Source organism: Primulina huaijiensis, unplaced genomic scaffold (genome assembly GCF_012295235.1).
Source record: "Primulina huaijiensis isolate GDHJ02 unplaced genomic scaffold, ASM1229523v2 scaffold42537, whole genome shotgun sequence".
Lineage (NCBI taxonomy): Eukaryota > Viridiplantae > Streptophyta > Magnoliopsida > Lamiales > Gesneriaceae > Primulina > Primulina huaijiensis.
This window is the reverse complement of record NW_027360215.1, coordinates 16,636-42,741: the sequence shown is the minus strand read 5'-3', so window position 1 is coordinate 42,741 and position 26,106 is coordinate 16,636. Positions and strand designations below refer to the sequence as shown.

Sequence of the window (26,106 nt, the reverse complement as noted above, 5' to 3'; positions counted from 1 at the left end):
ATGTTTAAGTGATAACTTTTAATATTCAACAAATATTTTTTAGGAAAAATCAAATAAACTAATTAAAGATTGTATTTCATTTGTAGTTAATAATTTGTACAGAACATTTTCTATTATGTCAAAAACTTAGCAGTCTAAATACATGATAAGCGAATCATTGAAAATCAATAATTTTTTATCACATACATCAAACAATGCTTACTCCGCTCAATTTTAATCTATAAAATGAAACATATTATTATTCAATATTCCTCAGTTCATCACACCATTTCAATAATCATGATACATTTATCCGTAAATGGTATCATTGTACACGAAAACCTAATAAAACATACAAGTGCATTATATCAATGCATGCAAATTAATCCTGTCAATTATATCAAATTTAAATGAAATTAATGAAATGTAATTTAAATTAATCAACTATAATTTAACCTTATGGTTATTAATTTGACCATTTCTAATTAAATTGCCAAAAATTGGTCCCGCCGATACCTACCCAATTAATATATATCATCTTTTTTTTTAAAAAAATATATATTAATATTAATATTAATCTTCCAAACATAGATGTTACCCAACAGAATTAAACTGGAACCAAATGAATTTTATATGATATCGGATTATGAATATAACCCGAAATCATATTGAATTGGATTAAAATATAATTGTAATCAATATTTTATTCTTTTTCTAACAACTATTTATATAAAGAAGTTATTAATGACTGGGTTAAAATGAGTCGGTTCGTCCTTGTTAGTTTTCAATCAACCAAATCCAATTCGATATTAATGGATAAAAACTTATGTGAGACGGTCTCATGAGTCATATTTTGTAAGACAGATCTCTTATTTAAGTCATCCATGAAAAATTATTACTTTTTATGTTAAGAGTATTACTTTTTATTTTGAATATCGATAGGGTTGACCAGTCTCATAAATAAAGATTCGTGAGACCGTCTCACAAAAAATCTCATCAATTAAGTTCAATCTCGAACTACCACCAAAAAAAAAAAAGGTTCAATCTTGAACCCCATTAAATTAAAAAAAAAAAAAAAGTTCAATCTTGAAACCCATTAAATTGGATCGGATTTATTTGTATCGGGCGGGCCACGGGGGACCCGACTTCATAATTTTATCTTGATTCATGGCCCTAAGTACTTAATGACCATCGCGCTCGGCATCTCACGCGCATTTAACCACGCAAAGTGCGATTGAAATGGCTCACTCACCGCATTTCTTATTGTTCGTTCGCACGCTTTTCGGTAATAATAGCTATCTCTCAATCTCAAACCCTTGATCGACGGATTCCATTTTATGTTTCTTTTTGCTTGTTTTGTGTCGTGTTTCAGTTAATCGGATGAAGTAGATTTTAAATCCCACAAGTTTGGTTCCGTTCTGGTTACGGATAGATTAGTCAAACTCAGGATCTGGCGTAATTGCTTAAAGTTTATGGGGAAAGCTTTGCGTGTGTCTGTGTGTAGCAGTGGTGAATCGATCTGTACAATTTGGCTGTTCTGTTTAGGTGTATTTTTTAGCGTGAATACTTTGAGTGACTTTTCGTGGTTCTGCTGTTGATATAGTTTCCGTTTTGGGATTACCCGTGAGTGATTGACAGAGTTTAGAATTGGGATTGAGAGTTTTGAAACTATAATTTAGTCCTGATGTTGTCCGTGGAGAGACCATTTGAGGTCTGGGAGGAGGTGCAGAAGCAAGGGCAGGATTTAGCTGACAGGCTAGCTCAGGGTTTTACGGGTCTGATTCATACTCATATCACTCCACCCTCGTTTTCATGGCCAAATCCTCCCACGCCGAATCTATTCGAAGTTGATTTCCAGCCGCTGAATTTCATGAAACCAGAGTTTCCACTTGCAGTAGATAATTCTGCAATTAACGGCGTGACTGCGATTTTTGATATTGGGAACAGAATAGGACAGGTGGGGGTTGATTTCGGGGCATGTGTGAACGGTGTGGTTCAACAGTTTTTTAGGCGTTTGCCTGTGCCTTTTTGGCACGATGAAAATACCGGGATGCCACTTGGTATGGAGGGTAATAGTCCGAGGACAAATATGGGTATTGCTCTGCAGGAGGATTTGGGATCGTTGGCGGAAAGGTTCAAGGATTATGGACTCCAAAAAAACGATGCAATGGCGGTAGATGAGTCAAAAGAAGATGAGAATTTTGGTGTGACTACCAAATCATTGAAACATTTGGGTCAATCGCAGGTGAAATTTGGATATCACGAATCTTTCGTTTTTGTTTATGCACCTTAACCCAACCTAATGCATAAGGAGCAAAACTTGACCATAAAAAATCTAAAAATAATTGTTTGATATTTTTTTAAGACGAGAAAGGCCTTTCATACGTCCCCCCCATCATTCTCCATATATGTCTTTTGAATTTCACTGTTCTGCACATGCAGGGTACTGTCAATGTGTCGTCAACCTATGACAGTAGAACAAAAAAAGTTGAAAGTTCCTTGGTTGCTCGAGGAGAGTTATGGAGAGTCGAAGCATCGCAAGGAAGTTTCACATCAGGAAATGAACGTTCATCTCTGTTCCTTGTCCAGCTTGGGCCTGTATTATTTGTTCGCGATTCCACATTGCTTTTGCCTGTTCATTTGTCAAAACAACACCTATTGTGGTACGGTTATGATAGGAAGGTATGACAGACCTATCGAGCCTATGTACTACGTGAATACGATTCAGAAATTTGTATCACTTGCGTGTTTGAACATTGGTTGATTGAGTAAATGAGATTTCCATGTTATAAAGGAAAATTTGAAACTCTGAGAAAAACATGTTCATAACATTCCCATAGAATATTAAATGGCCCAAGAAAGACTGAATGACAAAACAATCTTCTGAACATCAATAGCTACTAATACATATCCTGTTTTCTGTAATGCAAAATTGATCAGATTCTTTTTTATTTTGTACAGAACGGAGTGCATTCCCTTTGTCCAGCAGTGTGGTCGAAACATAGACGGTGGTTGTTGATGTCTATGATATGCCTTAATCCTTTGGCTTGTGTAAGTATTATTTATTATATAAACAGCGTCACTGTTATCAGAAGCTGTGGCTGTAGACATGTTGTTGAGTCCCCAAGTCATTTTACGGGGAGAGTAAAGCGAACTGATGCAAATTTGGGGAGAAAATAACAGTTTACATTGAGGAAAATTTTCAATTTGTTGGTTATGTGCCTGAAAATGCATCGTTGGGGAACCTCAGAATCTTATATGCTTTCTCTTAGTTTATTTCGATTTAATCTCAGTACGGCTTCCTCATGTTTCTGATTGCATTAATCTCAGCTTTTTAAATGAATTGGAATTGCCTAAAAGAGAGATTTTTTAAATTCCTTAATTGTGCTTTTATTGGTATCATGATTCTTTTATTTATAATTTCAATGAAATTCTTCCATAAACAACTTGCCTCAGGTTATCGTGGTTTATCTAAATTTTCCACTCTCTTGTGCTGGACCGATTCTTAATGTCGTCATTTCTTATGTATGCAGTCATTCATGGACATGCAGTTTCCAAATGGCCAGGTCACATATGTATCTGGTGAGGGTTTATCCACCAGTGCTTTCCTGCCTCTGTGCGGGGGTCTGCTTCAAGCCCAGGGTCAATATCCAGGAGAAATGAAGTTCAGTTTCTCTTGCAAGGTGAAACTGCAGTTATCTATTGAGAGATTGATTATGTTGCCAAAATTTTATGTTCCTTGTAAGCTCTTATATGTATCCGTATTTTAATAAGCCATGGCATCATCATGAAATGAGTCTTCGCAAATATTGTTGAATATATGGACTCTCGATTCACGTGCCCAATGATTAAACAGTAAAAGACTTTACCCGATTTATTGAGCTTCACTGCTGATAAAGTCGTTAATTTATGAAGAATAAATGGGGAACACGCATAACACCAATGTTGCAGTGGCCTGAGAAATCATTTGCCTTGGGCCTGGAGCAGGCCTTAGCTTGGAAGCGATCTGGCCTTCTGGTGAGGCCAACAGTACAAGTCAGGTGATATTGATTACTTATCTTGTTACTCCTTTGTTTTCCTCTCACTGTTTTCCCTTTCTGTTCTTTTTTAAAATGCTTCTATTCGTCCTGGATATCAGTGGAGCAGCTGAACTTTGCTGTGTTAGGCTGAATATTATGGATCTTACTTTCCTTTGCCTACCATGTGCAATCTGGGAACATTGGGATTTACAGTCGACTTATTTTTACTTGTTCCCTTTATATTCAGCGTATGTCCAACAGTCGGTGGTAGCTGTCCGGGTCTGCGGATAGAACTTACTCGTTCAGTTAAGGAGCAACTGAATCTTAACCTTGGTTGTTCCCTTGTCGCCAATCCCTACGCGTTTGCATCTGTATCTGTAAGTTACTTGTTCTTTATCTCGCAGGTGTCATAAGTATGATGTTCTTACCATACTTGTGCCAGTTTCCTATTTTCTGTTTGAAAATTCCAAGTAGTTTCTTACGCCCTCTCTCAAATTCCAAATTAAGGTTGGAAGGTCCAAATGGAATGGAAATGTGGGGAACGCAGGTGTAGTCCTTAAAGTTGAAACTCCTATTGGCAATATCGGCAGGCCTTCTTACTCCGTTCAGTTCAACAGTGGTATCGAGTTTTAGCCGTTTGTTTTTCGTGATCCTATTTTGTTGACACGCTGTGTTATTAGATTGTTTATAGCCTTTAGCTAAATTTGTGATCATTGTACTGACTTTCCAATGCGGCTTCAGCACGTTCCGCTCTAATTGCAGTTGTTTCGGGAAGTCATGTAAATGGAAATATATTTGGTCTATAACTCGAAGGATTTCCTTTTCCGAGAAAAATGGGGAAAAGGAAGAAGGAACAATGGGCTTTTGTAATTACGAAATCAGCTAATGTTTTTGCTGTTGTTTATCATGATTCCATATTTCTATGCGACACGGGTAGAATTTCATGCATTTGTTGATTTTTTTTTGGACATCAATTAATTTTTTAGTAGCACAGCGATAACTAACGAAATTTGGTGCAATTCATTGGATGTGACATCAAAATTCCAAAAAATTCTTTAGATCATGGAGTTATTTTACACGAGGGTTGGGATCTGGTTTTAACCCAGCAAAAGGAATCAAGAAGACTGACTAGCTCTTACGACTTTTCGAGTTAAATTTGTATTGATTGAGCGGTCGCCCAAGATATCGTGTTTCATGAGTTATATTTAGTATTTTCCAATTCAATGGGGCTTCTTCGCACTTCTTTCAATTTTGGTGATAAGGTCAGTCGTTTACAAATTTCTAACATTGTTTTCAAGAAAATTAAAAATTCAAAACAATATTTTGTGAAAAGTGAACAATGTAGTTTGGTGAATTCAATGTTTTCAGACTTCTGTTATTCTTTGAATAATAATGTATTGTATCTTCAGGCAGTCTATTTGTTAAATTAAAAACCATAAAATTACAACTCATTTTCTATTCTTGGTTAGTTATTTACTTATATAGCTTGCAAAACTCTTCAATGTGGAAATTTACAATCCTTCAAAAAAATTTGCAATTTTTTTATTGCTAGTGGTTGTCTATAGTGTGTTTTAGTTACAACCCCATAATTTTAATAAGATTTCTTTTCAGCATGCGTGTTTTACATTCTGATTTATGGTGTATGGAATTTATCCAATAAACATATAAAGGTTTTGAGTGAAATTTTAACTAATATAACATATATTCGTATTTATTTTGAGTTCTATTATGGATCAATTTCAGTCTATGTTATTTACGTTGAAAGTAAAGGATAAAAATATAACTTTTTCTTATGATTACTAAGCTACATCATTTTTCAAAATAAAAAGTTGTCTGACTACAAACTATTATGCACTACTTTAGTTTATCGTGATCAGTTCGTTATTTTGAAAATTCCAAATATCTTTACAAAATATCTAATATTAAAACTACAATAATAATAATAATAATAATAATAATAATAATAATAATAAATATGAAAAAATATCAGTTAAAGCTAGAAAGACGTTTAAATGGACAACACCACACGTACGTGTTGATTCTAAATTCATGTCTAATTATGCAGCGGTGCATACTGGAATGCAACAAATGTTGGAAACTGCAACGGAGAAACCAAAGCCCAAACCAATCACCGGTCCGGTGTACCCCCAGGAGGAGCACCGCCTGCTGTGGCGGTGGTGAAGGCGATGTTGAGCAACATGACCACGTCGGTGGGTTTGCTCGACGTGACAACGCTTTCGCAGTTACGAAAAGACGGGCACCCTTCAATCTACGGCATCGGAGCGCAGAAGGGGAACGACTGCAGCCGCTGGTGCCTCGCGGGATTGCCAGACGCCTGGAATCAATTGCTTTATGGAGTTCTAATCGCCTGAATAATCAAACATCTAATAGTTTCCAACACACAGAATTATATACACGTTTACTTGAAAATTCTATAAACATATAGGAGACATTTAATGAATCTCGCGTGATATAAGAAAAAATATATTCTTGTTTGTGTGTATTTTTAATATTTTAGTAATTATTAAATAAACAAATTATTAATTAAAAATGTAAATTAAATAATGATAGATTGATAAAAGAGTAAGAAAAATAATATTATATATAGATATTAGATTATATATTTAAGACAAACGAAAAAAAGAAATTCAACAATTAGATATAAACTTGGGATAGATTGAACTCTTTCGAGTTTTTGTTCAAATCTATGTGAAATTGGAAAGGTATGATGCTTTGAATGCATTTACATCATCATTAAATGCAACTTCTCTTGTAAAGTATAAGTTGGGAGTGGTTGAAATTTTATTGTTGGGGTATGACTCTCCATAAAAATTTTGATATCACGTATGCATATAGATGTAAATTATCCAAACAAAACTAAATAATAATAGGCTTGAGCTTGGTTGGTTTAAGATTGATAGATGCTCGAACTCGGCTTGAGCTTGATTCAAGCTTTTATAACAAGTTCGAGCTCGAATGGTCTTGAAATTACTAAGCTCACGAAAAGCTCGAGTTCGGCTCGTTAAAAGCTCTTTTATTATGTCAATCAAGCTCGAGCTTGAACTTGATTCATTAATAGCTCATTTATCATGTTTAACAGGTCTGGCTTGATCTCGGTTCGTTTTCGAGTTTTTAAAATGTACAATTGAGCTCGAGTTTGATCTTGATTCGATCTTAGTAAAAACTAAGTATATCTATGAACTAATTTTAAATTACATATAAAAGTGTAAATTTTATTAATACTAATATTTTTATTTGTTAACTCAACAACAAGACGAGCTCGAGCTTATGAGCCACCTAAACAAGCCGAGCTCGAGCTCCCGAGCTTATTAACGAACATCTTTGCAAGCTCACGGACCGAATATCCTTAGGCTTGAGCTTAGTTTGATTAAATTATCGAGCTTGAACTTGGCTTGATATGATTAACAAACGAATTCTATTGAACCAATTTCCGAATAGCTCGAGAACAACTTGGTTCGTTTACATCTCTATTATGCACCAAATTAAACCTAAGTTTTGAACTAAGTTGAACTCGAATGTGTCTCATTGAAATAAAATCACAATTCAAATGAACCAGTATTTCCAAAATCTGGAATCGACATTTACTAGGCAGAATTATGTCGTCACAATCTAATATTAAATCGAGATCCAAGCATTAATGGACAAAAAAAATGCAGGTCTTAAATGCAACGAATAGAATTAAAAGATTTGTTAGCCCACAATGAGTGAAGTTTAAGTGGATTTATCGAATAGTTTTGTGAATATGGGCAAATCTTTATCATAATCAAATACCATATTACAATTACAAAAGGTAAAGAAATAAGAAGAGAGAGAGGGGATGAAATTGCAATTTCATCCTGTTAGTCATGGGCATATGCAATTTAGCCCTTTATATTAATTCCCACTTTAATTTCATTTTTAATTGTATAGATATAGATAGATATGAATTTTGACAAGGGAAACATTTTGTTAATTTTTCGAGAATTGTTTTTTTTTTTTTTTCACATTTTGACCAAAAATAAAATGTTAAGTTATATAAAAATTAATTTGAAGGACTAAAATTACAATTCCTGATAACTAGCAGATCCAAATTATAATTTTACAAGTTACGAAAGGTGAATTACTTTATAAATACCAACATAACTTGGATACTCTCCCATACAGAATGGGTTTCAAGCCTTTGTCGTCCCTCTGTCACTTGTTTGCCATTGCTATCTCTTTTCTACCGACAAAATATGTAGCTTTCGAGGAAGAAAAGCCACTGAAAAACTGTGATTTATTCAAGGGAAGCTGGGTTTTTGACGATACTTATCCACTGTACGATGCATCGACTCAGTGCCCTTTCAACAACATCGGACTCGATTGTCTGAAAAACGGGAGGCCTGATAAAATGTACCTTAAATATAGATGGAAGCCGATTGATTGTAACATTTCCAGGTACATTGTTGTATCTGAATTTCTAGGAGTAGAAAATCGAAGGAGCCCATATCGAAAAAAGGAAAAAAGAAGCATGTTTTTTAATTGGATTATATATAATTTAACAGATTGTGTACATAAATTTGGGATGACAGGTTTGATGGTAAGGTGTTTCTGGAAAAAATGAGAGGCAAAAAGATAATGTTTGTGGGGGATTCACTGAGTGCAAACCAGTGGCAATCACTGGGGTGTATGCTTCACTCAGCAATCCCAAATTCTAATTTCACCTTAGACTCGCGAGGATTGATCACTACTCTATCCTTTACGGTAATTTCCAATTTCTTCCCTTAAGATGATCATGCATGTGGGATTTATTCATATTTGGATCGCCACGAATCTTTATGTTTCTTGGTTGCTAAAACTTTAATTCCTAGGACTGGAGATTAGCACTTATTGAACCTTTTATCTTTCAACGAATTAAAGGAATATGGAGTTTCTATCATGTTCATGAAAAATGGATTCCTGGTAAGCCTAGTGAACCGCACACTCAAGCTCGATACACTCAGAGGCAGCGACCTGTGGATCGGAGTCGACGTCTTAATCTTCAACAGCTACCACTGGTGGACACACACCGGCCGCTTTCAGACGTAGGGATCGAAAATATATTCAAATTAAATTTTAAAAAAAAAAAAATGAAGTAACTAGACTTAATATTGGATGGATGCAGATGGGACAATTATCAAATTGGTGACAAAATAATCCCGGACATGGATCGAATGGTGGCATACAAAATAGCTCTGACAACTTGGGCTAACTGGGTTGATTCCAACATCGATCCCACCAAGGTTGCTGTTTTTTATCAAGGAATCTCTGCGGTTCATTACAAGTTAAGATCATGAAAAGCAATCCATTATCATATACAACGCCATTCGATCATTAATTCTTGGCACGACTTAATACAATCGTGATGATCAGTGGCAGCGAATGGAAGGAACAATCAAAGAACTGCATCGGGCAAACGTCTCCGGTTGAAGGGGGGGCCTACGGCGGGGAAAGACCTCCGGGTGATGCGGTGGTGAGGAGCGTGCTGAGTAACATGAAAAAGCCCGTATCTTTTCTGGACATCCTATGGCAGACTCAATTGAGGAAAGATGGGCACCCGTCGGTGTACGTGAGCGGAGGGGTGGATTGCAGTCACTGGTGCATTGCTGGTGTACCAGATACATGGAATCAACTTCTCTACACTATTCTTTTACAGACTTGAATATTATAAGCAGGAGAGCACAACTAGTTTAACTATGGATTAACTATGGAGGTGTTTGTTGATTAATTTCTGCTCAGTTATTGTAGACATGGTTTTAATAAAAGATATGGTTAATTGACGAGTTCGATTATATTTTTTTGCATGTCATTGGAAATTTAAAATAGGTACAAATTCTCTCAATTTGTGTCATATCATATAATCTATTAAAAGCAATCGTAAATATATCCAATTATGTTTATCATAATTAAAAAAAAATTTAACTAATTTTGAAAATTATATATACATTCTCACATTTAGTATCAATCTTATATTTACATTCTTTAAATTTAAAATTTACATATACTTCCTCTGAGATATATGTCAATCTTATAATTACCTCTCAAATATGGGTATTGAAGGAATGAGTTCAATTTAGTTTTATTTTAATATATTTAAAATAAAAAAACAAAAAATTAAAAAGTTCAATTATAAATATATTTTGTTTTGGTTTTATCTGTTTTATTTTTAAAATACATCGAGTAAATACAATATTTTGAGTTCTAACATTCACAGCCAAAATAAAAGTTTCATTTTTTTTTAATTTTATTTTTTGTTCTTTTTCCTTAAATTTATTTTTTAAATGTCCATAATCTTTAATAGTATGAACAAAAAGTGATAATTGTAGGGTATATAAAATACTATGGGGATGAATTTGTAGTTTTAAAGTTAACCGGGTATAAATGTAAGTTCGAGACAAACTTAATAGGAGGTATGTGTAATTTGAGTAGGTCTCTTATGAGACGGTCTCACGAATTTTTATCTGTGAGACGGGTCAACCCTACCGATATTCATAATAAAAAATAATACTCTTAGCATAAAATGTAATACTTTTTCATAAATGACCCAAATAAGAGATCCGTCTCACAAACTACGATCCGTGAGACCGTCTCACACAAGTTTTTGTCGTGTAATTTTTAAAGTTAGTTAAGTTTTTTTAGTAGTTATGATAAACAGAAGAAAATTAAAATTAATACTTAGGATCAATTATTGAAATATATGTGGATATAGTGTGTTTAATGCGTTTCGGTCTAAAGTTTTGAAAGTATAGTAAATCTTTTGTGAGATGATCTTTCGAAATTTTTTTATGTGAGACATGTCAACCATATCGATATTCACAATAAAAAATAATAATTTTTCATGGGTGACCCAAATAAAAGATTTGATCCACGAAATTGATCTGTGAGACCGTCTTACAAGAGTTTTTGTTGAAAGTAATCTTCTAGTTATGATACTAGAGATGGAGTGATTTAAAAAATTTTGTTAATTCATTTGGTGATTTTTTTTTAAAATCTAATATTAGGTTTTGTTTGGATTAAAGGGTTCGGATTTGAGAAAATTTTCAAATCAATCAAAGAATTTGAAACTCGTGTATGTCAAATGATTAGATATTTCAAATGATTAGATTAAAGAATGAATTTGAAATCAAAGGAAAAAAATATAATTGGGTAATATGAGGGATTTCAAAATCTTTTACTATACTTTTCAATCAAATAGATTCGGTGAATTTGATGCATGAATTAGAAATCAAATCCACTCAAACATTTCAATTCATACACAACTTAATGATTTTACACAATAGAATTCGATGTATAATTGCAAATTGGGAAAATGAATCGTGAGAAATTAATTTGGAAAGTAGAAAAACCAGTCACATAAAGAAAAATTCAATGACATCGTCTAAGTTAATATAGGAAAAAGATATTATCGAGATAGCATAATCAAATCCAAGTATGTATTAAAAATTATAGAGTAGGTCTCTTGTGAAACGATCTCACGAATCTTTATCTGTGAGACGGGTCAACTCTACCGATATTCACAATAAAAAGTAATACTCTTAGCATAAAAAGTAATACTTTTTCATGGATGACCCAAATAAGATATCCGTCTCACAAAATACGACCAGTAAGATCGTCTCACACAAGTTTGTCAAAATTATTTCATCAAACCAAATGAGAAGAACATATACGAGTGAATAAACTCGTGAGTGACTTTTCTCAAATAAAATAGAAAAACAACTTAAATTTTCAAACATCAAGAATATAGGCGATTGAGTAAATAGTGATATATAAAACAAATTATGTCAATTGCAAATGTTATATCAATAATATATAAAAAAGAAAATTGTAATATTAGTTTTATATATTTGTTTATTTGTAATTTAATATTATATCTTATCATATTACAATATTGATAATGTATATTTTTTATTTTTTTAATTTATTTTTTTCGACGTGACGTTAATTTGACACTTCATGACACTGATATATAAGTGTCATATCAGTATTTTCGATAAAAAATGACTAAAATTGAAAAATACATTGATAGGATTAATATTTGTATACATAAAATAACTAAGACAAAAACTTGTGTGAGACGGTCTCACGAGTCGTATTTTGTGAAACGGATCTCTTATTTGGTTCATCAATGAAAAAGTATTACTTTTTATTGTGAATATCGGTAGGGCTGACCCGTCTCACAGATAAAGATTCGTGAGACCGTCTCACAAGAGACCTACTCAAATACTAAAATCAAGATATATAAAACCAAAATTACTGTTTTCCATATATAAATTTAGTTATCATTTGAATTTTGGGTTAGCTAAATTTAGTTATTATTTGACTTTCTAAGAGAATAAGAAAAAAAATAATGGAAGGACACTTCAGATTACCCTTTGACTTATATTTTATATGTTAAATTATAAAAATATAATTGAATCAAATTACATTTCTTTTTTTTCTTTTTTTTTAATATAGAAATTGCTGCGTGATTTTTTCCATTTTCGAAAACGGAAGTTCTGTTTTTCAACGCAAACCAAATCTATTCTATTTTACTAAAATTGAAGACATGATAATAACAACCTAGAAAAGACACCAACTTTTTTTTCCAACCCAACTTATACATATGTTATCGACTTGAGTTTGTGCGGTGAGGAACTGGGTGACTTCAGAATGAAGAAAACAAAACTAGACACTTTAGAGGGTAATGTACTTCATGGTTATTGTTTTCCGTTGAATACAGAATGACAAAATTTACAATGACGGATTAATTTATCTAAATGTGGCAAATTGATGAAGAAATGGTAATAAAAAATCTTGCATAGGAACAACAGATTCGAGATAAGTGGTTACTCAGCAACTCAAATGCATAATTGACGAATTAGCATCCAGAGGTTTAAGCTTATAATGCTTGCATAGATTGAAATATCTTTGACCCCATGAAGAAGGATAGAGAGTATAGGATATCACCGTGCGACAATCTCATTTTCCTCGACACATGTTTTTAAGTTAGAACTCTACAACTATTATGTGTTTACTTTTCGTGATCGGATATCTCGTTCCTTCGTTAGTGACATTACACGATTGAATTCAATAATATTTTGAACAAATGGCGGAATTCGCTCGTCCAAGATGCAGAAAGTGAAGGTTATCATTGATATAGCTGTGGTGTTAGAAAGGAAATGCTGCTAAAAATGGACAAAGCAGAACATCCAAGATTTTTCAAAATGTTAAGCTTATTAGCTCAAGTTACATCTAACTAGCAAGTTAGAGAGAAGTAAAAAAAGTTTTGGATATTTTATGCAGCTTTCCATGGTTTCCAATTTATAAATGACACCAGCGTTTTCAGAACAAACCATTTTCATCCCATTAGTCATATTAAGTTGCAAATACCTACTATCCAACTTGATTCCACAACCTTCGACACTAGAACAATAAAAAGAACATCAAACTTACAGACCAAAGCAATCATCACACAACTAATTGTCTGCAGCAACAGAATGAGGCGAGAGGCAAGAATTCTATGCATCCCTATGAGCTGAATATCATGGTAGGTGTGAATGTTTCTGTGTAGATGTCAAAACTGCCGCCTCCGTTTTGAGTTAGCACGATGATTGAAATTCTGCAAGGTTGAGGAGCATATGTCAGGAACAAAGGCAGCAGAGTCGGAAGGATCCTGGTAAGTTTTAGGGCATGAAAGTCCAGATGCTGTTGGTGGAGAAGGAATCTGTGGCACTGTCCAAAATGTATCCGAGACATGTTCTATATATTCATCACCATCAAATTCTCCATCAGCAACTTGTACGGTAGGGGAGTAATCTGAATCTCCAAACTTCCCACTATCTGCCTGGAGAAATTTGGTCACAGAAAAATAATGTTAGGCTCTGAATCACCCCGTTCCTATGTATTAGTTAAAGTCATATTGCGAAAATTATAAAGAAAGAGGGCAGAAGTAGCGTTTGATCCTTGCAAGATGATACTGAGTTAAAACCAGAGGTCAATCCCTTTAAACTAGAAATACTTATGAGCGAGCTATTAACATATATGAATTCCAATTACTGGGGATGGGAATTACCATAGCAAATATATTGGTGGGAAAGCAACATGGTCGAATGCTATGTTAGGGGTGTTTGAGCCTCGATTCACATTTTTTTAAAACATGTTAGTTAGAAAATACTGCGGTGAAAAAAACATTAAACACATGAACCATGGTCCGTGGAGACTGCTAGAGTTCAAGGTTTTTCATTTTTTGATGGCGTGATCTTGCAGTTGTGCGAAAAGCAACATCACAAAGAGTAAAAATGGTTTAAGAATCGAAAATATATCACAAACCTATGCAAATATAATCCTGAAGCCCAACATGAATGCAGTGGTATGGAAATTAAAAGCCCAATTTTGATTACATCCTAAACAGATGCCATCAGAAGAAACTACTTTGAAGATGAACGACATCATCCAAGAATGTAACCAAGAATACTCGATGAAGGACACAACACGAAGAAAAAGTTGCTAAAACTAAGAGTTACTCTCCAAGCCAATTGACTATCTTATAAAAAACGCCAGCATCAAATATTACTAATAAGGATTCTCAAGAACCAACAAGCACTATTGCCAGAGATGCAAGTCAACTAATGCACCCATCAATATAGGCCAACAAAGGAATATGTGTGTGATCAACATAGACCGGCGGAAGTATGAACTGCATTGTATATATGTAAGGATATCTAAGGACATGGTGATGTGGAGATAGATTATGCAAAAAGCATACCTTAGATGAGCCATTGTCCATGAAATTGTAACTCTGATTGAAATCACCAAATCCAAGAAATTCATCCAGCTGCCAAGGTGAAATATTTCCAGTTGCAGAAACACCAGCATATGGAGGCTTTAACGATGAATCCCCACCTATGCTAACTGGGACAGGTAGATTTTTACTGGATTGACCAATTGATGAGACTTGGGTGGTCCTCTGCCTCTTTGGAAGAGAAGATTCCGGTTTAGAGTTTTTTTCATTCGATTGAGCCTTCCCCGAAGATGGAGATCGACCAGGTTCAGTAGATTCAAGACCTACTTTCACTCCAGTGAGCAAAAACCTCTGGTGCAACGACACCAAGGAATTTGCAGTATGTATGGCAACATCGCATTTTCTACAAAGCAGAGCTCGGTCCTCCAGACAAAAGAAATAGCCAATAGCTTCCTGCACAATAAATCAACATCAGAATAACATGGAAAATCATAATATCCATTGATCAAAGTCAGTCCAAGGAAAAATATATTTCATCTGACACCTAGAAATGAAAGAAAAAGAGTGTCATGTCATCTTTTAATTACAACGGTTCGAAGCGAATGCACCATTTCCATTATTTTACACTTTCAAGATAGCATTTTGATCTCCAGGCATGGAAATAGACTGTCAATAATTAATAGATTAACCTCATCAAGAAATAGGTCTTGCATCCAAGCTACATGATTGAAGCAACAGGCCAATCGGACCTAGCGGACATATATATATCTCTAACTTCATTTATAGGTTGGTTAATTGAGTGAAGAAGACATATATCATTTATCAAACATAGTGCATAATTATCATCACGTAACTTTCACGTGATAAGAAAAGTAAAGAAGATACAGTTAGTCCATCCCACAGAGCCAGTTATACGACAAGTCAGTTATAATCTGGCGACACAAGAAAAAGGACAGTAGACATCCATCCCGATCAATGTGAGTTTATTCGCCTTCCCGCTCTCAAATGGTACAATTCAATGATGCAAAAAGGACCAAAAGAAATTTATTCTAAATATTCTTCTCCTTTCATACACTGCAGAGATGAAAGAGGACATAAGACTCAATTTCCATAAGGATTTAAACAGGGTCTGCACAAATCAAATTGTGTGTCCTAAAATGAAGTGTCAACGATCCTGAAGGCAAGTGTGACCTGCAAGAAAAAAAAATATCTGTCCACCAACAGGTAACTGCTGAGTTGAAAGCATTGAACACCTAGACAATAGTCAAGACGGCTATGCTAGGACTTCAATCATCATTTTTTACCGTACATACAATTTTTTGTAAAAATAGAAATGGTTCAAGATTTGAATATGCCAAAATTATTGGAAGTAATTTTAACTAATGAGGTTAGTAATGACTAAAATTGTGGATATTTATTCAAATGAATTGTTATTCAAGCATTCCAACACCATAATTCGATAACACAAGATATCATGGAATCAGGAGCAGACCCATGGAGGTACCGAAACAAAAAGAAGGGGCTGCCCAATTAAATTTGGGAGTCAGTAGGTATGCCACTGTATGAAATGGAGTTCACCATATTACACAATGCGACTCAATTCCACACACATTTTATCTACAAATGGAAAAGGACAGATAATCCCATGTTTTTCCTGACCATGCTTATCTGTGGAAACCACTTATTGTGATTTCTTTTAGAATTAGACTGAAAGTCAATAACCACAGAAGAGAATAAATAAAATCTGAACCGAATAAAATATCTGAACAGCTCACCCCAACTAGCACCAAACAGTATTAAAAGAATCTCAAATACACCCATCTCTCGATGCCCACAGACAAAATATCACAACTCAACAGCTGAGCACTGATTATTTCAATTATAACAATTCCAGGATAGTTATCAATAAGAGTCGACCTTCAAACAAAAATCCAACATCCACACACCAAGAAATAATGGTAATTCAATTAATTGTCACCGCCTAAACACAATACTATGTACTGATTATAACAACTCTAAAAAAATTCAGAAACCGGGAAACACGGTCCTCAAAAGTGTAACACACCACACTAATGATCGAACCTGGCAAATATCACACTTGGGCATCTGGGTATGCGAGCCAGTGAGCGGGACCCTCTGGTGCTTACTGACGAGCTTGTTGGCGCTGTGAACTTTCTGATCACAGTCCCAGCACAGCGCCGCCTCGTCCGAACAGCAAAGGACGTTCGCCTCCGCCGCCTCGCAAACGTTGCACTGTATCTTCATCCTACTTTACCTCAAAACTACTCTAAAAGCGAAACCCACACCCGAATTCTAAAAAAAACATCAAAACGAAACGAAAAATCTAAGGTTGGTTTTGATAGATGAAGCTCCTTCAACTGAGGGAAAGAGAGGGGAGGCTNTTAAGTATCTATTAATAAAACAAGATACTCAAATAATAACAATTTTTGGTGAATTTTTTTATAATTTCAAATTTGTCTTTTTAGACATTTATTTAGTGTGATAAGTGTTTTTGAATTTTTATTTTTTATAATTATAAAAAATACTAATACTAAGTTTCATGCTCTTTTTAATTTAATTTAATTTTTAAAATATTATAATTAAATAGAAAAACTTTGAGAACAAATTGTGTGCAATATTTAATATTCGCGTTTCAGATCATACACGTCGTATACGCGCAATCGCTTATCTTATAAAAACTTAAAGCCTTAATAAAATTGTTTTGATATGTCATATGACATAAAAAATTTCGTTCTCTTTTTATCCCAACATCAATTACATATTTCATTTTTTTATTACTTTGATTTTGTAATTTTCATGATAAATTTCAAAACTCCCACAACTTCTCTTACTATTCTCACATTTTCGTAGCCTCTTCTCATTTAACTGCTTCATGATATGCTTTCAATCGTCGTATTTGATCGTAATTAATTATTTATAATCTATTTTATTTAAATTGACATGATTTTTTTTTTAATATTTCTCATTTATGAAAATTACTTTATTATATAATTTTAAAAATATATAAAATTTGAACCAAAACATTTGGAATATAAAATTGTTTAGTGTATTATTGTATAACTTATATCGTGATTCGTGTGTGGGTGTCAGTGAGTCGGTTAGCCAAATAAGCTCGTGTGGGGTTACGTGTGCATGTCACCTCAAAATTTATAGATATTTATTATTAAAATAAATATGGTTTATAAAATTCACTATAGTTTATTATTATTTTGTTTTTTTGAATAGGTTTATTATTATTATTATTATTAAAAATCCATATTACTTATTATTATTATTTCATAGCAAAAAATCCATATTACTGAATTATTTGCTACAATAGATTCGATGTGCCAAATATTTATTATCTTTAAATAACTTTTAATTGAAATATATATATTTTTAATCATTGTATTTAAGGTATGAAAATGAAAGTATCATGCTAATCATTTGCTTCTATACTTCAGACAATATTTGATGCGAATGATAACTCGTCAAATGATTACATATATTTGTTGTATTTAATAATCGCTCTAAATTTTACAAATAATCAGAGTCATAATTTATTATGTTATTCATATGCATATAATAGTGATATAATTTAATTAAATATTATAATAAACATAAATATATTTTTGATGTAATATTAATAAAATTTGTACATCCCAATATTTTATGTATCTTGTAGAATAAAAAGTTAACCAAAATTTTATATATCCCTACAGAAATTTAAAATAAACTTTTTGTTATTTTATATTTTATTTGTGATAGTAGAAAATTATGTCAAAATTTTAAAATATCAAATTCGTAGTTGTTTTTTTAAAAAGAAAATTTGTAGTCGTTATGTATTTATGAGATTTTTTTTTTGTCATATATATTTGTTTATTTACGATTTTAGTTATTTATGTTGTAAAATTTCAATTTTAGTATGTTATCTTAGTTTTTTCTATAATTCTAATTTTTCCTATTACGTGGAATCAATACAATGATAACACTCTCGATTAAAAAAGATTAAAATTGTTATTAAAAAAAATAACATACTAAAATTGAAATTTGACAACATAAAAAATAAAAATTACGAAACTAAAAATATAATTTTCTCGACATTTTGTAATAATAAAAATGTTACGAAATAAGGAAAGCAAACATAAATGGTATTCACACTCCAAACCTTTGACCCAACCCGATTTGATAAACTCGGGTTTACGTCAGTTGCAAATCTCGACAAATAAAGCGGATCCAGTTTTTTGGGGTGTAATTACCAAAAGAGAAATTGGTTTCAATCAAATCCGAAGTCCATATCTGAACAAATATTCCAAACCCTAGCCTTTTAACCTGTTTCGGATCCTCTCCCATCGGACTCTGCCGCTTAATTCGCCATAAGACGGAATATCACCAGCAGGTACGATTACGCCTTACATGTTTGGCCCGACCCGATTTCACTTTATGTGGATCCGGATCTAATACTTTTCGTGTTCTTTTATTATTCGAATTGTTTTCCGTTTATGCGCCTTACTTGGGAAGATTTGTTCATAATTTTTATTTGATTCCGTGCTATAGTGCATGGATTTATTTGGAGTTGTTTGTTTTTGGATCAAATTAATCGAAGGAATGTGATTTTTATTTGGGAAAAAAAAAAGGAATGTAACTCCTGAATTGCATATGGCCGGAACTGGTTAAGTGAAAATTATTAGTTTTATTACCTATGTGCTCACGGCTCACCTTTGTGTGCATGCGCGCTTGTGGATTTGTTATGTTAGAGAATCTTCATTGATTCGGCTTCAATGGCAATTGACGATCTTTATACCCTTTTTTTCCACAAAAGTTTGTGTGAAGGCTACATAAAAAAATATATATAATTTTTTATGAAAAAAATACATCTTGCAATAGAACTACTGTTTTTTTTATGCATTCGGTGTGAGGTGTATTATTAAAGAGGAAGTAAAGTTCTTTAAAATGGCCGTCGTTTGTCTCTAAAATGAGGTCGACGGTGACTGAAGCTCATCTCAAAATTGATGCCAGATGAAATAGATATTTCTGGTACAAAGCCCGTTTCATGGAAGTAACAAATGAGATCCCTGCCAAGAAAACAAAAAGGTTGACTTCTGTGGTGTGGAATCACTTTGAAAGAGTGAGAAAGGCTGACGCTCAATATGCTGTTTGTCTCCACTGCAAAAAGAAATTGAGTGGATCCAGTAACAGTGGTACGACTCATTTAAGAAATCATTTGGTGCGATGCCTGAAGAGATCCAATTATGATGTTTCTCAAATACTTTCCGCCAAGAAGAAGAGAAAAGAAGGTAATCTTGGTCAAAGCAGTCTTGGTCTCGCAACTATCAACTATGAAGAAGGGAAAATAAAAGATGAAATTTTAAGTCCTATTCCTCTCAAGTATGAGCAGGAGCAAATGAAAGATGAAATTAATCAATCAATCAGTCTAAGAAGTATTAGGTTTGATCAAGAGCGTAGTTGGTTGGATCTTGCTCGAATGATTATGATACACGGTTATCCCTTGGCCATGGTGGATCATGTTGGATTCAAGATATTCGTCAAGAACCTACAACCCTTGTTTGAATTTAATAGCAATGCCATTGAACTTGACTGTATGACAATCTATGGGAAGGAGAAACAGAAGGTATACGAGTCCATTCATCAAATACATGGTAGAATAAACCTTTCAGTTGATATGTGGGGTTCACCTGAGAGTTCTGAGTGTATATGCTTGACAGCCAACTACGTTGATGAGGACTGGGTGCTGCAGAAGAGGATGCTTAACTTTGTTTCACTAGATCCATCTCACACTGATGATACAATTTCAGAAGTTATTATTAAGTGTTTGACAGACTGGGTTATTGACCATAAGCTGTTTTCAATGACATTTGATGATTGCTGGGCTTATGAAGTTATGGTTTTCAGGATTAAAGATTGGTTATCTCAAAATAGACCTCTTCTAAAGAATGGAGAGTTATTTGACATGCGATGCATTATACATCTTTTGAAATCCACTGCCCAAGAGGTCATGGAAGAATTCCGGGACGTGACAAGTAAAATTCGAGAGAGTATAAGGCACATTAAAAGTGAACAAGCAATCCTTGTAAAATTTAACGAAATTGCTCACCAAGTAGGTATCAACAGTGACAAGCGATTAATTCTTGACTGTCCAGGGCTTTGGAATTCAACATATATGATGCTTGATGCAGCAATAGAATACAAAGGTGCTCTTTGTATTATGCAAGAGCATGATCCTGCATACTCAATGGCTTTATCTGAGAAAGAGTGGGGATGGGCTAATTCTATTGTAGGTTACTTGAAATTTCTCTTTGAGTTTACAAATGTTTTTATGGGGAACAGATGTCCTACTTCGAACATATTTTTCCCAGAGATATGTGATATGCACATTCAGTTGATTGAGTGGAGTAAGAACCCTGATGATTTTCTTAGTTCTGTGGCCCTGAAGATGAAGGAAAAGTTTGACTGGTATTGGAGGAAATGCAGCTTAGCTTTAGCCATATCCGCAGTTTTGGATCCTCGTTTTAAGATGAAGTTGGTCGAGTACTATTATAGACAGATTTATGGAAGTAATGCTCCAGATCGCATCAAAGAAGTTTCTGACGGCCTTAGGGAGGTTTTCAATGAGTACTCGATGCGCTTAACTTTGTTCGAGGAAGATTCAGCCAGGCTTGGTGGCAGTATGCCCAGTACTAGCAATGGTACTAGAGACAAACTCAAGGGCTTTGACAAGTTCCTGTATGAAACATCACAGAGTCAGAGCACGGCATCAGATCTCGACAAGTATTTAGACGAGCCTGTCTTTCCTCGTAATTATGATTTTTGCATACTGAATTGGTGGAAAGTTCACACTCCAAGGTATCCTATCTTATCAATGATGGCACGTGATGTTCTTGGTATTCCTGTGTCCACTCTTGGACCAGATGTAGCATTCAGCAACATTGGCAGAGTGCTTGACCAGTATCATGGTGCTGCAAGTCCTGATATTAGAGAAGCTTTAATGTGTGGGCAAGATTGGTTAAAGATGGAACCAGAAGGTTTTGAAATTTCCATATTTATTATGTTACAATATCTTCTGTCTTTGCTGTCCCGAGTAATAAATAAACCTTTTTCTTTGTCCTGCAGTCACTGTAACTTTGAGCAGTTCTCCGTTACCACTTTCAGTGGAAACAAGTTGATGTACAATAAATGGTATGGTTCATTACTTCTATTTTTACTTTTATATTTCCGAACGCCATCACGGGCGAAATTCTGAATTTGTAGTAATCCGTTTATTCTTGAATTCTTGTGAAGATTGTTTGACAGTGAAGAGAATCATGCCATCTCTTCCACTTTTAGTAGAGATATTGTCATATGGACTGCATGAAGTTGCTTTTCTTCTCTAATGACTTGGTATATTTTTTGTAAAACTTAAGGGCATTGGTTAGGGTAAATGCAAATCTTGATTTGAATTTGACTGACAGTTTTTGTATCACTTATTTGTATTAACAATGCCATAAGTTTTCAGGAAATGGGGAGATGTATATTATGCTGTATCTTGTTCGTACGCGCGTGCATGTATGGCTTTGTATGCAGTAGTTCGTCATTGGCCTGTGTTTGGACCTTAGATTTAGATGAGAAAAGAACAATAACTGTGAATGTACTGAAACATATACCAACTAGAAATGGAATTTATCGAATTTTACTGCCACGAATTGCAGGCTAGAAAGTAAATGTGGTATATAGACCATAGAGGATGTATTCAACCTTATTGTCAGTATCACTTTTTATTTCAAAAAAAAAGAATGGAGATTTCATGTGGGTATATCTCGACCGGGAGTGCAGCTGAACAGTTGGGAGCAGCGTGAAGAAGTTTTCAAATTTGGAATGTAGTTAAAGACCTCGATAACCATTGATCAGAGCACACTTGGCTAGGCATCAGTGGAGTTGGTCAGATTTCATCACTGATTATTTAAATATTTATTTAATTGGTATTGTTTTCGAGGTTTATAAATATCTAGTTTGAAAAAATGGGTATTTTTTTAAAGCGTACCATGTTTTTGGAAAGGAAAAAAAATAAAAGTTACCATAGTGCTCAGTAATGGAAACTTTTATTTGATAATTGATTTTTAAATATGGTAGAGCGGCATTTAAGATCTTCAAATAATATTATGTTGCGTTAATAACGAACAAAAAATGATGAATTAGAATAAATTCCTATACTTAGAGATTTTAAATAAGTTTTTGAAGAGAGAATAAAAATGAGATCAGGATAATCTATATTTTGGTATGTACGATAAATTAGTTTCAAATGGCTTCAAAAAAATTAATCAAAATTCTCTGATTTATGGTTGTAGACCTCTGACACATGAAATTTGCATGCATGAGAGAAAATCTGAGCAGAGAGAAAATCTGCATTTTTCCACCATATACAGCCACATAGGAAAGAAAATCTGAGCAGAAAGAAAATCATCGATTTTCCACCATATACAGCCACATGGGATGATAACATGTTTCATGCACGTATAATAATAATTTTACAACTTAGATGTGACACTTTCTCAGACAATTCTTTATTTTGTCTTTCACCCGATGATTGTGTTCACCAAAATTCGAATAATGGGCTCCACTCAGACCAATTCAACGGGTGAGGCTATGCTTTGTCGACTGTAATACATCCGAAAGGTCACGACCATTGATCTTTCATGTAGGATCCATATGGATTCAAAGGCTATACTGCACCTGGAGTAGACATGATGCGAAACAAATACAAAGCTTGAGGTTGATCTAAAGCAAACGGGCCGTTTATGTGTCAACTGATCATTGGATTCGATTACATCTTGTCGGAGACCAATTGAATCAGATTTCAATGAATTCAAAGTCATATTGGCGTTCAAACTCATGTATTAGTTGTGGGTGGGTTTTAATTACTCACTATAATTTCCAGAAATAGATGAAAATAACTGATATTTTTTTTTTATAAATTTTGTGAGTTATCAAAAAATGTCGGAAGAAAATACCTATTCTTAAAATTCACAAATTCTACCAAATTACCCATGTGTAGATAATCGTAAAAAAGCGTTAAATGTTTACTCCACAGTCTATTGATCAACTTGTTGGCATGCAGAAGGCGAGGAGCTCGGAGTCGTAGGTAAGCAACACCTCATTCAAGTATGCACGTAAGCCTAAACGAAGAATAAACTCGTCAAACGAGCTAAAAGGAAACAAAAAAATAGGAAAAAGACAAAATAAAATTGAACATACAAGAATTAAAAAGGTTGAAATTGAAGTGAAACAAAAACAACTCGAATTAGAGAAAATCAAAGCAAAAGCTGTTTTAGACAAAGTTCAACAAAATGAATAAGCAATACTTTCAAAAGATACTTCACAAATGACAGACGAACAACTTATCACCTCCGAACTTCTATGTCAAGATATTAGGGAGAGATGAAATATGTAGTTTTCAACTTTCAATTATAGTACTTTTCAGTTAATGTAATTTTTATTTCAATTAATATAATTTCGATCAATTAATATAATCATTGCAAAGTAGCCGTTTCAAATATAATTGTTGCAAAGTAGTCGCTAGAATATAGTCGTTCACAAGAAGAATATATAGAGGCACTTTGTGCTCTACAATTTACATACCATTTGGAAAATACATAGACTTGAATTCGTTTCCTCCAAAAATTATCAATATTCCAGTAGCACCAGCTCTAGCTCTAGAGGTTGAAAGAAAATAAGTTGAACAAGCATTCTGGGCGCTCAAAGCTCGATGGGCAATTGTCAGTAGACCATAAATAAATTTTTTTTTTCTAGAAATTTTATAAATGAAATCTACGTTAAATCTAACTGGATAATATTTTTGTCATGTCGATTGTTCATACTTTAATGTTAAAATCACTAAATATACAAACCACGATAAGTGAGTGTTTGTAAAAATATATGTTTTATGATGGAAGCGATTATAGATTATGAAGAAATGAATAATGTTTAAAAATAAAAATGAAAAACTGAAAAGAAGACAAAAAAAATTAAGGTAAGAATTTAGTAAATAAGTTATGGTGATACTAGTTTTTAATTAAAATATCAAAAACACATTTATTCTCTTTGCAAAACATTTGCAAAAGATATAGTTGTATGGTGTATTGTGAATAGTAAATGAATGTAAAAGATAGTTTTGGATTAGAAAAAAAATTAAAGGTGTAAATATCAAGAAAGTTTTCATTTATTTACCAAAATAACATAATCACTTTTAAAGATTCAGAATCAACATGAGACCAACTTATGGATTAGAATTAAACTGAGCATAAGCAAAAAAACAAAACAAAAATCTGTGTTAGTCAAATGATCATAAATTCTATTTTTTCTATTGACATTTTATAGGTCAAGCCTATCGCACAAATTTTGTTGGCCTGGTTTACAGGCCACGTGCTACAAATAAGCAATGAATTATAATGAAGACTAGGCAGCTAAAAAAAATAATCTTGGTCAAATAATTTGTTTAAAAATGACACTCCCGTGTGCATTTAAATATATTCAATCAGAAGCAAAAATGAAAAAACTAGGTTATGGCCTGTGACCAAATGGTCAAAAGTTTAATTTTTCCTAATAACATTTTTCGATCAAGCCTATCGCACAAAGTTTGTTGGCGTGGTTTAGAGGGCGCTGTGTAAAACTCGATGATTTACACAATACACACTGAATGACAATGATTGTTAGTTCAATGTAACTAACAAAATAACATTGATCAAATATTTTTTAATAGAATAATTTTTAATAGAACGACCCTCTCTATACATTTGAATATATTAAAATCATTCAGGAGAATTATTTTTAAAAATGAAATTTGATAAAGATTATTCCTCGTATTTTCCCTTTGGTTCTTCATTATTAAAAAACAAAATTTCAGGTAAAAAAACTTTTTTTTAAAGTGAAAACTCCCTAGATAGTAGAGATCTTCAAGTGATTTAAAATTTTAAAAATATTATGTTATAAATACAATACTAATAACTCATGGTGAAAAAATAAATGTTTGGAGTGGTAAATGCAAACAATAATTATTTTGAAATAAAGAAGTTGGGGAATAAATTCCCTCCAAATGATTGGGCAACGCAGGTACAGTTGTCTTTCACTATCTCTGGCATGGGATAGATGCACACAAACCCCAACCTTTATATATATGTACGCGCATCACACACACACACGCATATTTTAAAGCGAACCTTTTGATTCGACCCTTTTCTCGCTTTCTTCTTCTCGAAACCTCTACGCCTTCTGCCCAGGCCAAAAGCCACTGCAACTGACAGAGTCGAATGGACGCCTGACGTCAGCATTTCTCCCATTTCTGGTCAGTTTTCATTGCTTATTTTTGTATTCACGCAC

At 33.6% G+C, this 26,106-nt stretch overlaps 4 protein-coding genes across 6 annotated transcripts; 3 read left to right on the top strand and 1 right to left on the bottom strand.

The window, feature by feature from the left end:
• Positions 1-1,180: 1,180 nt before the first annotated feature.
• On the top strand, positions 1,181-4,902 carry LOC140969697 (uncharacterized). Of its 2 annotated transcripts, XM_073431126.1 has the most exons (8): positions 1,181-1,264; positions 1,352-2,224; positions 2,422-2,661; positions 2,941-3,030; positions 3,513-3,662; positions 3,895-4,019; positions 4,246-4,375; positions 4,506-4,902. In XM_073431126.1, the coding sequence occupies exons 2-8, from the start codon at positions 1,664-1,666 to the stop codon at positions 4,629-4,631; spliced, it is 1,422 nt and encodes a 473-aa protein (XP_073287227.1). In that variant the 5' UTR covers positions 1,181-1,264; positions 1,352-1,663; the 3' UTR covers positions 4,632-4,902. The 2 variants fall into 2 exon arrangements, with proteins under 2 accessions (XP_073287227.1, XP_073287226.1); XM_073431125.1 differs by having other exon boundaries at positions 1,218-2,224.
• Positions 4,903-8,163: 3,261 nt separating this feature from the next.
• Positions 8,164-9,776, top strand: LOC140969712 (protein trichome birefringence-like 42). Its single transcript, XM_073431147.1, has 5 exons — positions 8,164-8,435; positions 8,570-8,741; positions 8,898-9,061; positions 9,142-9,300; positions 9,390-9,776. The coding sequence occupies exons 1-5, from the start codon at positions 8,164-8,166 to the stop codon at positions 9,676-9,678; spliced, it is 1,056 nt and encodes a 351-aa protein (XP_073287248.1). The 3' UTR covers positions 9,679-9,776.
• A 3,558-nt stretch (positions 9,777-13,334) lies between these two features.
• On the bottom strand, positions 13,335-17,131 carry LOC140969707 (B-box zinc finger protein 22-like). The gene is made up of 3 exons (XM_073431142.1): positions 16,819-17,131; positions 14,761-15,189; positions 13,335-13,839 (listed from the first exon to the last, which is right to left on the bottom strand). The coding sequence occupies exons 1-3, from the start codon at positions 16,999-17,001 to the stop codon at positions 13,570-13,572; spliced, it is 882 nt and encodes a 293-aa protein (XP_073287243.1). The 5' UTR covers positions 17,002-17,131; the 3' UTR covers positions 13,335-13,569.
• A 1,779-nt stretch (positions 17,132-18,910) lies between these two features.
• LOC140969700 (zinc finger BED domain-containing protein RICESLEEPER 1-like) lies at positions 18,911-22,621 on the top strand. Of its 2 annotated transcripts, none has more exons than XM_073431132.1 (4): positions 18,911-19,135; positions 19,756-21,779; positions 21,868-21,933; positions 22,443-22,621. In XM_073431132.1, exons 2-3 carry the CDS (start codon positions 19,790-19,792, stop codon positions 21,918-21,920), a joined length of 2,043 nt encoding a protein of 680 aa, XP_073287233.1. In that variant the 5' UTR covers positions 18,911-19,135; positions 19,756-19,789; the 3' UTR covers positions 21,921-21,933; positions 22,443-22,621. The 2 variants fall into 2 exon arrangements, with proteins under 2 accessions (XP_073287233.1, XP_073287232.1); XM_073431131.1 differs by lacking the exon at positions 22,443-22,621 and adding an exon at positions 22,036-22,327.
• Positions 22,622-26,106: the final 3,485 nt, after the last annotated feature.

Excerpts from the sequence above, each read along its gene's own strand:
- LOC140969697 (XM_073431126.1), top strand. The coding sequence starts at position 1,664 with ATGTTGTCCGTGGAGAGACCATTTGAGGTCTGGGAGGAGGTGCAGAAG. Across the intron at positions 2,225-2,421 it reads AACATTTGGGTCAATCGCAG|GGTACTGTCAATGTGTCGTC; the intron begins GTGAAATTTGGA and ends CTGCACATGCAG. Across the intron at positions 2,662-2,940 it reads GGTACGGTTATGATAGGAAG|AACGGAGTGCATTCCCTTTG; the intron begins GTATGACAGACC and ends TATTTTGTACAG.
- LOC140969712 (XM_073431147.1), top strand. The coding sequence starts at position 8,164 with ATGGGTTTCAAGCCTTTGTCGTCCCTCTGTCACTTGTTTGCCATTGCT. Across the intron at positions 8,436-8,569 it reads ATTGATTGTAACATTTCCAG|GTTTGATGGTAAGGTGTTTC; the intron begins GTACATTGTTGT and ends TTGGGATGACAG. Across the intron at positions 8,742-8,897 it reads TCACTACTCTATCCTTTACG|GAATATGGAGTTTCTATCAT; the intron begins GTAATTTCCAAT and ends AACGAATTAAAG.
- LOC140969707 (XM_073431142.1), bottom strand. The coding sequence starts at position 17,001 with ATGAAGATACAGTGCAACGTTTGCGAGGCGGCGGAGGCGAACGTCCTT. Across the intron at positions 15,190-16,818 it reads CCAAGTGTGATATTTGCCAG|GAAGCTATTGGCTATTTCTT; the intron begins GTTCGATCATTA and ends TTTATTGTGCAG. Across the intron at positions 13,840-14,760 it reads TGGACAATGGCTCATCTAAG|GCAGATAGTGGGAAGTTTGG; the intron begins GTATGCTTTTTG and ends AAATTTCTCCAG.
- LOC140969700 (XM_073431132.1), top strand. The coding sequence starts at position 19,790 with ATGGAAGTAACAAATGAGATCCCTGCCAAGAAAACAAAAAGGTTGACT. Across the intron at positions 21,780-21,867 it reads GTTAAAGATGGAACCAGAAG|TCACTGTAACTTTGAGCAGT; the intron begins GTTTTGAAATTT and ends TTTGTCCTGCAG.